The sequence below is a fragment of the Piliocolobus tephrosceles genome, chromosome 14 (assembly GCF_002776525.5).
Source record: "Piliocolobus tephrosceles isolate RC106 chromosome 14, ASM277652v3, whole genome shotgun sequence".
In the NCBI taxonomy this organism is placed as follows: Eukaryota; Metazoa; Chordata; class Mammalia; order Primates; family Cercopithecidae; genus Piliocolobus; species Piliocolobus tephrosceles.
Genome location: NC_045447.1, coordinates 84230402 through 84246056, shown reverse-complemented (window position 1 = coordinate 84246056; position 15655 = coordinate 84230402). Strand labels below are relative to the sequence as shown.

Below are 15655 nucleotides of genomic sequence, written 5' to 3'. Positions count from 1 at the left end.
AAGTCTGTAATGAAAAGAATAATAAACAAAATTACCTGAAGGAATTATATTCTGAATAGTCTATGATTTGGCCAAACACTTGATTTTATACAACTTTCTCCTCTGAATTTTCTTAGTACAGTAGTGATCACCATTTTATAGTACTATGATTTCCCCCTTGTATTATAAATATGTAGTAGTACCTCTTCTTTTTCTACATTGACAATAGGATTAAGCCAACTTATCTTTGCACTTTAAGACTAACCAAATCTATCCAAATCAAATAGCTACTGAACAAATACTTGTTTATTTAGATAATAAACATAAACAAAGGTAGGATTAAATAAGATAATATATGTCCTTGGTTCCCAGAGTGTGTGCTGAGGTACCCCAGGGTGCCCAAGTACATTCACGGGGTGCTATGGATAGTTTGAAATTTTAAGGGAAAGAAGGCAGTATTCAATATTTAGCAGACACCATGTGACCTGCTAGCTCAAGGTCAAAGTTTTAACATGGGATTGACCTATATTCCTCTTGATAACATGTCTTCATTGAGATGAGTTTTTTGGTAGCTGCTGCAATTAAAAGCAAGCATTATGTAGAAATCAATGTGGAACATAAAATAAAGGTAGTGTATCCAATCTGATTCCAAGTTGGGAAGTTTGTGCCCAACAGGTATATACATTCTGTTTGTTAGTACATAATTTTGGTTAAGAATTAGATAAAATATTTTTAAGTATTTTTTTCAAATGGCTAGTAAGTTTTTAGAACATAAATACTGAAGTTTTTTGAATCCAAATACTTAATATATGAAACTGTTAGGTGTTTCTTTTGGTCTTGGGGCACCAAGAAAAAATTACTATGGGCATCATAAACAGGAAATTGTGGAGACCTGAGTCTTTTTTTTTTTTTTTTTTTGAGACAGAGTCTTGCTCTCAGACTGGAGTGCAGTGGTGGGATCTCAACTCACTGCAACCTCTGCCTCCTGGGCTCAAGTGATCCTCCTGCCTCAGGCGCCCAAGTAGCTGGGGCTATAGGCATGCACCACCACATCTGGCTAATTTTTGCATTTTTAGAGGAGACAGGGTTTTGCTGTGCTGCCCAGGCTGGTCTCAAACTCCTGGGCTCAAGAAATCCCCCCACTTCAGCCTCCCAAAGTGCTGTGATTATAGGTGTGAGCCACCGCACCTGGCCAACTTGAGTCTTAGCTGAGTATGCAGTGCATAGAAATTCCTAGTAACTGTTAGGCAGTATAATTAATAATATGATGGATGTAAATATTTCAGTGAGCTGGGAATTTGTATAACACTTTATTTCAATGGCATCAGAATCTAAGAAATTAAGGAGGAAAAGTCATGAAAGGGGGGGAGGAGCAGCAATCAAGGAATCCAGAGGAAACAGAATGATTTTGTGCTTTTGATCAATAGTGAGTCAGTTTCTGCTTAGCACTAAGAAATCCCTTAGGAGGGAGCATGATTAAAAATTTGCCGTTTGATGCATTTCTTTTTCCCACAGGGATAATCTAATGAGTGGAATGCCTTCAGGAGGCCACCCACATATTATCCCCAAAGGATCAATCTCAAATGGCAGCAGTACTACCACACTCTAAATACCATCTCTACCTGCCCACTCCCATTGATGCTGTACACATTTACTTCCCTAACTCTGTTCTCTTCCCTGAACTCATCTCATATCCTATTATTTACTTATACCCATTTGGATTTCTAATAGACATAAAAAACTTAACATTTCCCCCCAGGAGTCTTAATTTTCTTCCTGCACACACTGCCCTTACTCCAGGTTTGCTCTGTCTCAAGTCTTCCTCATCTCAATAAATGATATCTGAATTCATTTTAGCAACTGCTCATGCCAAAAGCTTTGGAGTCATCTTGATATCTCCCTTTCCCTCAGACTCCACATTCTATACGTAAGAAGTCTTGTGGGCTTCTGATGACATCTGCTCACCTCTGCTGCATAGCCTATGCCACCACTCCTTTTGCCAGGACTACTGCAGCAGTCCCCAAAGTCTCCTTGTCCCATTACAGTATACTTTCCAGATAGTAGCTGGAGTGATCACTTCAAAATCAGATATTACCTTAAAGCTGTATGATGACTTCTTACTGCTTTTGGGATAAATTTCAAACTCTACCACGTCTTCTAAGGATTTTCATGATTATCACAATACTTCTTTGACCTCACCACCTGATCAACTTGACTACTTCTTCCTCTTATTTCCCCTCCTCCTCTTCTTATTTTTAATTGATAAATCACAATTTTATACCTTTATGGGGTACAATGTGATATTTATTATATATATACATAAGCACACCAAATGTGGGATGATTAAATCAAACTAATTAACATATCCATCACCTCACGTATTTATCACTTTTTGTGGTAAGATGTGAAGTCTACTTTCTTAGTTATTTTGAAATATGCAATACGTTATTGACTACAGTCATCCTCTGTTCAACAGATCTCAAAAATATATTCCTCCTGTTTATCTGAAACTTTGTAGCCTTTGACCAACAACTCCCCATTGCCTCCTCCTGCTTCCCCCAGCCTCTGGTAACCATCATTCTACTGTCAACTTCCATGAGCTCAGTTTCAGCTTGACTTCTTCATAGCACTTATTATCTGATGTTATTCTCTCTCTCTATATATATACACATTCATATATATATACATATACATATATACATATATGTGTATATACACATATACACGTATACATATATACATGTGTATATATATGTATACGTGTGTATGTGTATATATTCGTATATACACCCATGTATATACATACACATATATATACACATATATATACACATATATATACATATATATATATATATATATATGTATTTGTTGTTTGGCTTGGTTTTTTTTTTAGAGACAAGGTCTCAATATGTTGTCAGGCTGATCTCAAACTCCTGGCCTCAAGCAATCCTCCCACCTTGGCCTCCCAAAGTGCTGGAATTACAGATACGAGCCACTGTGCCTGGCCTTGGCTTGCATTTTCCTACCTCCTCCCCACTAGAATATAAACTCCAAACAAATAAGAACTTTATATATTATATTCATTGCAGTATCTTCAGCACTTAGAATAGCAAATGGACAATACATATTTATTGAGATGAGATATTTTGATCTCAAACAACAGGAGCTCAGTCTGGATGCGTGATGTAGCTATTGAGAATACCAGTTCTGCCATGGTGATATGAATTAGTGACTAGGGAGACTTAGGTGAGAATATATTGTTAGAACAGTGATAATATCTTATTTTGATACTTTAAAGTTTATAAAACCCTTTCACATACATAATGTCCTTTGATTCTCACTCTAACTCTGGCAATGTCAGCACAGCTGACTAGGAACTATTACCACATTTTGAGAATGTATAAACTTTCTCAGATAGTAAAAGATATCTTGAAAATCATACAGTGCTTGTGACCATCAGGCCAATGAGCATTATTTTGGAATTTCTATGGTGGGAGGCAGTGTTAGAACAGTGGTTTAGGGATACAAACTTTGGAAGCATGCACATCTGGTTCTCATTCAGCCACTTATCAGACATTTACTTTTCCCCACCTGTAAAATGGGGCAATAGGATCAGGTGAAAGAACTTACCTACAGCTCTTAGCACTGTAAGTGCCTGGCATGTAGCAGTTGGCAGATCTATGTGCATATGAGTGTATCTATTTTATTAGACACTAGGATGTTTTGGGGAAGCTAGTTCAGCCTGGTCTCCCTGCCATCATTTGGATTCCTGAGGGAATCACTAACCCAGAGGAGATTCTTATCTGTTCCATTCTAAGCCAAGGGGGAGGATTCTGGAGTCTTCTTCCCAGATTGTGAGCTGGAAGTCTCCAGGGCTATTCTGCATCATTTGAAGAGCCCTAGATGCCATTTCAGATGCCACACTACTCTGTACTAAAAAAATATTTCAAATAACTACCTCCCCAGTAAGTCTATTATATGCAAGGCCATGTGTCTGATCCCCAAGGCCTAGATGCTGAGAAGTTACCTGTCCCCAGAACTCAAATCTTAGAGCACTTGTGCATCAGTATCGCTTGAGAGTTAAACAAAAAAATCAGTGCTCAGGTGTCATCCCCAAAGATTTAGATTCATTTAGTTTAGCATAGAGATTCTCTATCTTTAGCATACATCAGATTCACCTGGAGGGCTTATTAAAACATTTCTGGGCCCCCCAAATCCTCAGTTTCTGATTCATTAAAGTGGGGCCTGAGAATTTGCATATTAAGTGAATTTGCATTTCAGGTGTTGCTGATGCTGCTGGTACCTGGACCACACTTTGAGAACCATTTGAATAGAGAAGGAGTACCCTAATAGCCTAACAAAATCCATCATCTCTGAATAATGATCAATTATATTAGTAAGTTCCTGAGCCATCCACTTTCTTCTTTTGAACAGACATTAAATCACTATAAAATTATTCCTGAAGCTACCTGTTATTCTTTGCCAAATGTCTAGACAGTTTATCCATGTTGGGATAATGGGCCTTTCCCAGATAATGGCTCATCTTCCCTGTCATTTGCTCTTTAACAATGTAGCACCTTTGATTGCACTGCAACTTAGCCATCTGAGCTTCTGCAATTCCATCCCATTTATATCTGTAGAAAATTATTTTTGGTCGTAGGTTAGTGCAAAATAAAACTCTTAATTTGGATCTCTCTTCCCAGGAAGATCTGGGTTTAGACTAGGCAGCCAGTGGTTAAAGACAAAGAGTGCTGATCCAGGAGGTTTATCAGCCAGAAGAAAGAATGAATAGGAAGGTGTGCCTTTAGTTGGAGGTCACACTTGAGAATTCTACAGAGCAATTTTAAGAACCATCAGAAATCTGAAGGTTATCTCCCACGGCGTTCTGGAGCTTTGGCCCATGGTAGGCAGGTAAAATCTGTGGCTATCAGAAGGCAGGTGTGGTTCTCCAGGCTAGACTGGCTGTTCAACCCCTACCTACTAGAATTTAAAAGGATGTTTCCTATTGCTGCCCAGATTCCTTTATGATAGAGAACATCTAGGATGGACGTCTTCTATAGCACATGAGAGGACCTGGGGGAGACCGAGGACTGAGGATCAAGTCTCTCTGTTTCTTTTGCATCAATGCAGTGATGGAGTCAGAGGCATAAAAAAAAAAAAAAAAAAACTTTGGACCATACTAACTGTTAAATAGAGGCTTAAGGCAAAAGCTCTTACATGTATGTGGGTAATGAGTAAAAGATGCAGCTGCAACTAATTAGGTAATACCATATTTAGAAGAAAAGACTTGGTTTTGGAGATTTGTATGATACATAGAAATATACTTGACACCCATAATGTATCAAGACAAAAATAGATATACTTTTATCATAGAACTGCAAAAAAGTCACTTTATGCATAAATTCTCAAAACTTTCTCTCCCTGTCACTGCTTAGATTTAATCAATGTATAGACTAATTATGTTTACTTCTTCTTAATCCTGCCTTTATCTATGACCCTGAAAAAGAACAAAATACTATCTTTGGTAGCAAGAATAAGAAAGAACATCAGAGGCTCCTACATGTTTTCCATTGCTTAGTTCTTACCTCTCTTGGCTTACCTGGTGTTGCCTCTCACAGCTGTATTCAATCAGTGCTCGTAGCCAGGAAATGCTCTGTTCACCTCTTCTCCTCCATAAGAGAGACTCTTCACTGTCTTCTTCCTTTTTCAGATAAACACTCAGCAGGCCAGTTCCCCCTCCATACATGTGGTAGAAAAAGGTCAAGCAGTGTTTTCCGGAGACTCCTCGCAGAGGCCTGGACAAGAGGCGTGCTTTTTGTCCATACACCATGTGAGAGGCCTCAATGTACATGTAGTAGCCTTGAGGTGAATGCAAAAGCAGGTATTGTTAAAAAGGACACAAATTACATTTTCTCCTTCCATAATGTTCTTTCAGAGTGTCACGTCAAGATGACCTGACTAAAAGTACTGATAAAGGGTTTATAATTTTGAAGAATACATATTATCTAAGGAAAATAAGTTACAAAAATGAGACCAGCAAAATGATTTCTTAAATGATTTATAATTCAGTTTAATTTGTATCTTGTATAGAGCTAATTAATATACCAGTATTATGCCACTGATACAGTGATTAACACATCAGAATTTATATTACTCATTCATGGACAATATTCTAAAGCTTCCAGACATTGGTTTGGAGAGAGAGAGAGAGAGAATGGATTTTGTAGTCAGGTAGATCTGGGTTCAAGTCTTGACTCTACTATTTGTTGTCTATGTGATTCTGGTCTAATGAATAATCTCTGAACTTTACATTCATCTTTTTAAGATAAGGGTTAATACCTGTGCTACAGAATTGTGAGTATTAAGTAACATAATGACATATACTCACATGTCATGCATATTCCATTATTTGTTTCCTGTCCTGCTCAGTTTCTAAAATGGTTCGTGTCACTTTTTTTTTAAGTCTTGAAAACATATTCTGTAATATTTTTAAATTGCCTTTCCAGTTTCCTTTTCTAATATTTTATTGCTATTTTAAAATTTATTGGTTTCAGGCAGAAACAGGATTAGTCGGCATGAAGATAGGGCAGTGGTGTGCTGCAGCCAACTTCCACGGGCTTCCAATAGCCCATTGTATGCATCCTCTTTCAGCTCCAAGTGACTTCACGTTGGTAGCCGGAAATGGGCCATGATGGGACTATTTACACCACAGAAACTGGACATGTATACAAGTCAGCACATCCTTCCCAAAGAGAGCCAGTTTGTGTTAAACAATCACTATCATGTCACTGAAGTAAAACTATATATGAATAGTAATGCAAGAGATCTTTTCTAAAGTAGTTCACTGGTAATATAATTCTGTGCATCTGAGGCCCATTTTTAAAAAGGCCCCGAACCCTACATCAGTAATTGTTAACCTTTGATCACTTGATGAAAAGTTTAGACCTCTGCTACTTGAAAAATATACAAAGAAAGTTTGCATACAACTTTGTTGCTTTGTTTGGTGTTACATTTGTGTTTGGAATGAATGTATGTATCTCCCCAAATTCATATGTTGAAGCCCTAACCCTAGTGTGATAGTAATTGGAGATGGGGCACTGGGGAGCTAATTAGGGCTAAATGAGGTCATGAGGCTGAAGCTCTCCTGATGACAGTAGTGCCCTTATAAGAAGAGACACCAGGGAGCTTGTTCTGTCTCTCTCTCTTCAGATGCACACACCAAGAAAGGCCATGTGAGCACACAGTAAGATGTTGCCTGTCTGCAAGCTAGGAAAAGAGCCCTCACCAGGAACTGAAACAGCTGGCACGTTGATGTTGGACTTTACAGCCTCCACAACTGTGATAGGTAAATTTCTGTTGTTTAAACCACTTAGTCTATGATGTTTTGTTATGGCAGCCCAAGCAAACACCAACGTTTTGCCAATTTTGATTTGTTTTTACATATATGATGTAAAAAGTAATCTTTACAAAGTATCATACATCTCATTATTTCATGCAGAAATTGGTGACCAAATCAACAGGAAAAATAAAGAGATCCCAAATAATACATGCAAATGAAATGGTTTCTCTATAGTTTGAAGTTTAATCGATGAATTCTAATCATTTCCAAAAGTATGGCAATGAAGATATCCCAACAAGAATTGGTTGGAAGTCCCCTCTATGTGCCTGAGAGGTCTTTCTCCATTCTCTTTCTTATTTCTACAAACACAAATCTGAGTTCTATAGATGTCTTAAAACAGTGGGAGAAAGCATCACTGGTCTTAATAAATTGTGGGCACTGTGTAACAGCTTTCCCCAGTGTTTTACTCTATAAAGTTTTCACCCTGCAAAACTGGGCTGACTCACAGGATGTGGCCTGCATCAACCAGTCACATCTAAAGAATGATGTTGCCCCAAAGAAGCAGAATCAGAGCGGAGTTCTGTGTCTGTCACTTCAGGTTGCCTGTTATCAAGGCATGCTGCCACCAAAGGCTCCACTAGCTGGGGATTCCTGAATGCAGTGAACAAGTAGAAATCAAAACCTCCTTTAGGATACTCTAAAGACTACATATATTTCAGCCCAGTTCAAAAGTAAATTTTAATTAGAAGGCTAATTGGTTTAAATAAGAAATCAAAATTATGGGAGTATCTTTGATCTGGTATGTTACATTTGACATCCAGTCAACTTCAACTTTTCATCTCATTGGCAGTAGTTTCATCCAGATGCAGGCTTAAGGGAAATGGCATAGCTGCCAACTTTCCCATGATCTGCTTAAAAATAATAGCAAAAAAACCTGTCAGTGTTCTGGAGTGCTCACCAATGACATCCTCATTACGAAATCCAGTGGTCAGTTTTCAGTCTTTGTCATTTCTGTACCATCAGTAACATTGGACATAGTGGTTTACCACTTCAGAAAGTAGAATTACATTCTTACCTTGGCTTGCAAGACATTGTATTCTCCTGCTTTTTCTCCTCCCTCACTGGTTACCTTTTGCCAATTCCACTCTCTCTTTCCTGACCTCTTGACCCTGGAGTACCCCAAGGTCCAGTTTTTACTTCACTATTCTTACTACTTTGATGATCTCATCTTGTTTCAGGGCTTTAAATACCAAATATGTTGTTATATCTCACATTTAAATTTTCAACCTTTTTGCTGAAATCTAGACTCATTCAAACTGTCAAATGGACATCTCCACTTACTGTCAGGTAGACATCTCACACTGAACATATTCAAAACTCAACTTCCTAACAGCCTGAAGTAGACTGAATGTTCAGTTGTTCACACCCAAAACCTGTGAGTTGCACACCACTACTCTCTTTCTCTGCTTCTCCACATCAGGGCTATCAGGAATTCCCATTGGCTCTACCTTCAAAATACATCCAGAATCCAGTCACTTCTTTTCTTATCACCTCCACTGCTATCATCCTGGTCCAGGCTGCTATCATTTCTCGCTTGGATTAATGCAACAGCTTCCCAACTACTCTGTCTGCTTCCACTCTGGTCCCCTGCAGTCTCATCTCAAAACTGTATTCATAGTGCTCCTTCTAAAGCAAAAGCAAAATCGTAACCACTCATTTAAATCCTTCCATTGGCTCAGCATTTCAGAGTAAAAGCTGAAGTCTTTACAATTGGCTTTAGAATCCTATATAATCTCCCACCTACTCTCTTACCTCTCTCATTCCTGCTGGCTTTCTCCTCACTCACTGTGTTGCTTGGCCACACTGGCCTTTGTATTCCTGGAATATGGCAGGTATGCTGCTGCCTCAAGGCCTTTGTGTGTGCTAACCCTGGCTATTCCTCTAGATATTCTCAGGTCTCACTCTCTTACCTCCTTTAAGTCTTTGCTCAGATGTTACCTTTTCTATTAGACCTGTTCTGACTATACTATTCCAAATTGCAATCCCTTTTCCCTGGCACTCCTCATTCCCTATACCTTAATTTAATATGTTTTCCATAGTTAACTGCCTCTTAATATACTGTATAATTTTCTTATTTTTATGTTTGCCTGTCTGTTTCCTTTAGAATTCACAAGAGCAGAGATTTTTTTCTTGTTTAGTTCACTGCCACGTTCCCAGGTCCTATAACAGTGCTTGGAACATAACAGACGCTCATTAATACCTGTTGAATGGATGAATGAATGCATTTTTTTCCCCACAGCTCTAAGCAAAAACAATTTGACCATTTCTAGGGCACATGGCTCCACCACAGTCACTCCAAATGTGGGAAGTTCTTGGCAATGAGATACTCACTTGACTATGATGCTTCAAGGCAAACTAGAGCAAATCCAAGTTGTGGTAAAATTAAAGTCTTATCAAAGCAAATCATCTCGAACAAGTTCTACACTATCAGAAGTATTTTTAAAATGAACACATAAGATAATTCTTTGAGTTCATTACCTTCATTCTTTCACTGGCAAGCAAATTGGTCCACAAGAAGCACAGGGTTTTTGCACATTCAGCGATGAAAGGAACCTTTTTCTTTTGTACATATTTTCTTTAACATTTTCTAACTTAAGTTAGGTCAATGTAAACAATAATACAGATATACATAATCCTACCAGAAGGGTGTGTCTAATTTAATTCCATAGAAAGAGAGATCAAGGCATGAAAATGACCATGGTATATCACTTAACTATGTACAAGGGAATCCCATGCTATCCTACACATAAGTTAGTAGCATGGTAGATGCAAACAGTACCCTAATACATTTAACTTAAAAAACATTTCCTCCCAAAAGTAATTTTTAAGACAAGAAAAAAATTTCATACCTGGCTTTGGAGCTCTGAAAAGGCTCACTTGAATCCCAGGTAAAGGACCTTAGCTATAGATGAAATTCTCAATAGCGGGGAAAAGCTCCTCTGAAGATGCTGTCACTGGGGAACTGGTAAGTAGAGACTAAGGGCCCTGAAACATGAAGTCTTTTCAAAATGGAACGGAAACAATGAATTAAACATGAGAGAGATGACCTAAGAATTGTCTTTTGTTTAGGGATGATGGTTGTGCATTCCTACTGGTAACAGTACAAGTCTTGACCAGGATCATTCTGAGATTCTGGAAGAGAGGAAAACTCTTAATTATCCCCAGGATCATTTGATTGACTTCTTTCTTTCGTGGGCACAATGGACTAATTCATTTACTTTGTGAGGGTGAAGCACTAGTCTGGTTGCCTAGTTCTTCCCAACAGGTTGGGACTCTAACTAAATCAGGGATGGCCTGCATAGCCTCCTCTAACCATCTGTTCTTTGGACCATACATACCTCTACAGATGTGACTCCTGAAGTCTACTATGCTTTCAGTTTATGCACCTCTGGGCCGCAGGTATCAGGCTGAAACTATTCACTAAGGTTTCCAGTTCCAGAAACCTTTGTATTTAGTACCATAAAATATGAGGAGGAGGTTCCAAGATGGCCAAATAGGAACAGTTCCGGTCTACAGCTCCCAGCATGAGCGACACGGAAGATGGGAGACTTCTGCATTTCCAACTGAGGTACCAGGTTCATCTTACTGGGGCTTGTTGGACAGTGGGTACAGCCCATGGGGTGTGAGCCGAAGTAGGGTGGGGCATCATCTCACCTGGGAAGTGCAAGGGGTCAGAGAATTCCCTTTCCTAGTCAAGGGAAGCCATGACAGATGGTACCTGGAAAATCAGGACACTCCCACCCTAATACTGCGCTTTTCCAACAGTCTTAGCAAATGGCACACCAGGAGATTATATCCCACCCTTGGCTTGGAGGGTCCCACAGCCACAGAGCCTCCCTCATTGCTAACACAGCAGTCTGAGATTGAAATGCTAGGCAGCAGCGGGGCTGGGGGAGGGGCGTCCACCATTGCTGAGGCTTGAGTAGGTAAACAAAGCAGCCAGTAAGCTCGAACTGGGTAGAGCCCACTGCAGCTCAAGGAGGGCTGCCTGTCTGCCTTTATAGACTCCACCTCTGAGGCATAGCTGAACAAAGGCAGCAGAAACTTCTGCAGACTTAAACGTCCCTGACAGCTTTGAAGAGATAGTGGTTCTCCCAGCACGGAGTTTGAGATCTGAGAATGGACAGACTGCCTCCTCAAGTGGGTCCCTGACCCCCGAGTAGCCTAACTGGGAGACACCTCCCAGTAGGGGCCGACTGACACCTCATACAGCTGGGTGCCCCTCTGAGACAAAGCTTCCAGAGGAAGACTGAGGCAGCAACATCTGCCGTTCTGCAGTTTTGCTGTTCTGCAGCCTCTGCTGGTGATACCCAGGCAAACAGGGTCTGGAGTGGACCTCCAGCAAACTCCAACAGACCTGCAGCCGAGGGTTCTGACCGTTAGAAGGAAAACTAGCAAACAGAAAGGACATCCACACCAAAACCCCATCTGTACATCACCAGCAAAGACCAAAGGTAGATAAAACCACAAAGATGAGGAGAAAACAGCAGAAAAGCTGAAAATTCTAAAAATCAGAGCACCTCTTCTTCTCCAAAGGAATGCAGCTGCTCACCAGCAACGGAACAAAGCTGGACGGAGAATGACTTTGACGAGTTAAGAGAAGAAAACTTCAGATGATCGGTAATAACAAACTTCTCCGAGCTAAAGGAGGATGTTCAAACCCATCGCAAAGAAGCTAAAAACCTTGAAAAAAGATAAGACGAACGGCTAACTAGAATAAACAGCATAGAGAAGACCTTAAGTGACCTGATGGAGCTGAAAACCATGGCACAATAACTACGTGATGCATGCACAAGCTTCAGTAGCCGATTCGATCAAGTGGAAGAAAGGATATCAGTGATTGAAGATCAAATGAATGAAATGAAGCGAGAAGAGAACTTTAGAGAAAAAAGAGTAAAAAGAAATGAACAAAGCTTCCAAGAAATATAGAACTATGTGAAAAGACCAAATCTACGTTTGATTGGTGTACCTGAAAGTGACGGGGAGAATGGAACCAAGTTGGAAAACACTCTTTAGGATATTATCCAGGAGAACTTCCCCAACCTAGCAAGGCAGGCCAACATTCAAATTCAGGAAATGCAGACACGAAAGACCCTTCAAAACATCACTGAATCCAGGAGCTGATTTTTTGAAAAGATCAACAAAACTGATAGACCTCTAGCAAGACTAATAAAGAAAAAAAGACAAAAGATTCAAATAGACACAATAAAAAATGATAGAGGAGATATCACCGCCGATCCCACAGAAATACAAACTGCCATCAGAGAATACTATAAACACCTCTATGCAAATAAACTAGAAAATCTAGAAGAAATGGATAAATTCCTGGAAACACATGCCTTCCTAAGACTAAACCAGGAAGAAGTTGAATCCCTGAATAGACCAATAACAGGCTCTGAAATTGAGGCAATAATTAATAGCATACCAACCAAAAAAAAAATCCAGGACCAGATGGATTCACAGCCGAATTCTACCAGAGGTGGAGCTGGTACCATTCCTTCTGAAACTATTCCAATCAACAGAAAAAGAGGGAATCCTCCTTAACTCATTTTATGAGGCCAGCATCATCCTGATACCAAAGCCTGACAGAGACACAACAAAAAAAGAGAAGTTTAGACCAATATCCCTGATGAACATCGATGCAAAAATCCTCAATAAAATACTAACAAACCGAATCCAGCAGCATATCAAAAAGCTTATCTACCATGATCAAGTTGGCTTCATCCCTGGGATGCAAGGCTGGTTCAACATACACAAAAAACGTAATCCAGCATATAAACAGAACCAAAGACAAAAACCACATGATTATCTCAATAGATGCAGAAAAGGCCTTTGACAAAATTCGACAGCCCATCATGCTAAAAACTCTTAATAAACTAGGTATTGATGGGACATATCTCAAAATAGTAAGAGTTATTTATGACAAACCCACAGCCAATATCATACTGAATGGGCAAAAACTGGAAGCATTCCCTTTGAAAACTGGCACAAGACAGGGATGCCCTCTCTCACCACTCCTATTCAACATACTGTTGGAAGTTCTGGCCAGGGCAATCAGGCAGGAGAAAGAAAGGGTATTCAATTAGGAAAAGAGGAAGTCAAATTGTCCCTGTTTGCAGATGACATGATTGTATATTTAGAAAACCCCATTGTGTCAGCCCAAAATCTCCTTAAGCTGATAAGCAACTTCAGCAAAGTCTCAGGATACAAAATCAATGTGCAAAAATCACAAGCATTCCTATACACCAATAACAAACACACAGAGAGCCAAATCATGAGTGAACTCCCATTCACAATAGCTTCAAAGAGAATAAAATACCTAGGAATCCAACTTACAAAGGATGTGAAGGACCTCTTCAAGGGGAACTACAAACCACTGCTCAATGAAATAAAAGAAGACACAAACAAATGGAAGAACATTCCATGCTCATGGATAGGAAGAATGAATACTGGGAAAATGGCCATACTGCCCAAGGTATTTTATAGATTCAATGCCATCCCCATCAAGCTACCAATGACTTTCTTCACAGAATTGGAAAAAACTACTTTAAAGTTCATATGGAACCAAAAAAAAAAAAAGCCCACATTACCAAGACAGCCCTGAGCCAAAAGAACAAGGCTGGCAGCATCACACTACCTGACTTCAAACTATACTACAAAGCTACAATAATAAAAACAGCATGGGAGTGGTACCAAAACAGAGATATAGACCAATGGAACAGAACAGAGCCCTCAGAAATAATACCACACATCTACAACCATCTGATCTTTGACAAACCTGACAAAGACAAGAAATGGGGAAAGGATTCGCTATTCAAGAAGTGGTGCTGGGAAAACTGGCTAGCCGCATGTAGAAAGCTGAAACTGGATCCCTTCCTTACACCTTATACAAAAATTAATTCGAGATGTATTAAAGACTTAAGTGTTAGACCTAAAATCATAAAAGCCCTAGAAGAAAACCTAGGCAATTTATTCAGGACATAGGCATGGGCAAAGACTTCATGACTAAAACACCAAAAGCAATGGCAACAAAAGCCAAAATTGACAAATGGGATCTCATTAAACGAGCTTCTGCATGACAAAAGAAAATACCATCAGAGTGAACAGGCAACCTACAGAATGGGAGAAAATTTTTACAATTTTCCCATCTGATATTATATCCAGAATCTACAAAGAACTTAAACAAATTTACAAGAAAAAATCAAACAACCCCATCAAAAAGTGGATGAAGGATATGAACAGACACTTCTCAAAAGAAGACATTTATGCAGCCAATAGACACGTTGAAAAATATCACTGGCCATCAGAGAAATGCAAATCAAAACCACAATGAGATATCATCTCACACCAGTTAGAATGGTGATCATCAAAAAGTCAGGAAACAACAGGTGGTGCTGGAAAGGATGTAGAGAAATAGGAATACTTTTACACTGTTGATGGGAGTGTAAATTAGTTCAACCATTGTGGAAGACAGTGTGGCGATTCCTCAAGGATCTAGAACTAGAAATACTATTTGACCCAGCCATCACATTACTGGGTATATACCCAAAGGATTATAAATCATGCTGCTATAAAGACACATGCACATGTATGTTTATTGCAGCACTATTCACAATAGCAAAGACTTGGAACCAACGTAGATGTACATCAATGATAGACTGGATTAAGAAAATGTGGCACATACACACCATGGAATACTATGCAGCCATATAAAAGGATGAGTTCATGCCCTCTGTAGGGACATGGATGAAGGTAGAAACCATTATTCTGAGCAAACTATCGCAAGGACAGAAAAGCAAACAAACACTGCATGTTCTTACTCATAGGTGGGAATTGAACAATGAGAACACTTGACACAGGGTGGGGAACATCACACACCGGGGCCTGTCGTGGGGTGGGGAGATGGGGGAGGGATGGCATTAGGAGTTACACCTAATGTAAATGATGAGTTGGGTGCAGCACACCAACATGGCACATGTATACATATGTAACAAACCCGCACGTTGTGCACATGTACCCTGGAACTTAAAGTGTAATAATAATAACAAAGATACATCCCCCCAAAAATGAAAGGAAGTCTCGTATGTTGCTTGTTGTATAATTGTGCTGTATAGACTACATTTGTTCCTATACACATATGCCTGTGATAAATTTTGTTATAAATTAGATGCTGTAAGAGATTAACAACAATAACTCCCAATAAAATAGAACAATTATAACAATACTCTGGTGCACAATTTAAAACTTATAAATTGGCCAGTTCTGGAATTTCCC

The 15655-nt window shown here is 39.4% G+C and overlaps 1 protein-coding gene across 1 annotated transcript in view; it reads right to left on the bottom strand.

Moving 5' to 3' along the window:
- The window catches only part of MAMDC2 (MAM domain containing 2), a 179320-nt gene that overhangs the window by 9020 nt on the left and 154645 nt on the right, over positions 1 to 15655 (bottom strand). Inside the window, exon 12 of the mRNA XM_023213254.2 lies at positions 5582 to 5841. Coding sequence (XP_023069022.1) covers positions 5582 to 5841 — 260 coding nt within the window. The remainder of the gene's footprint in view (positions 1 to 5581; positions 5842 to 15655) is intronic.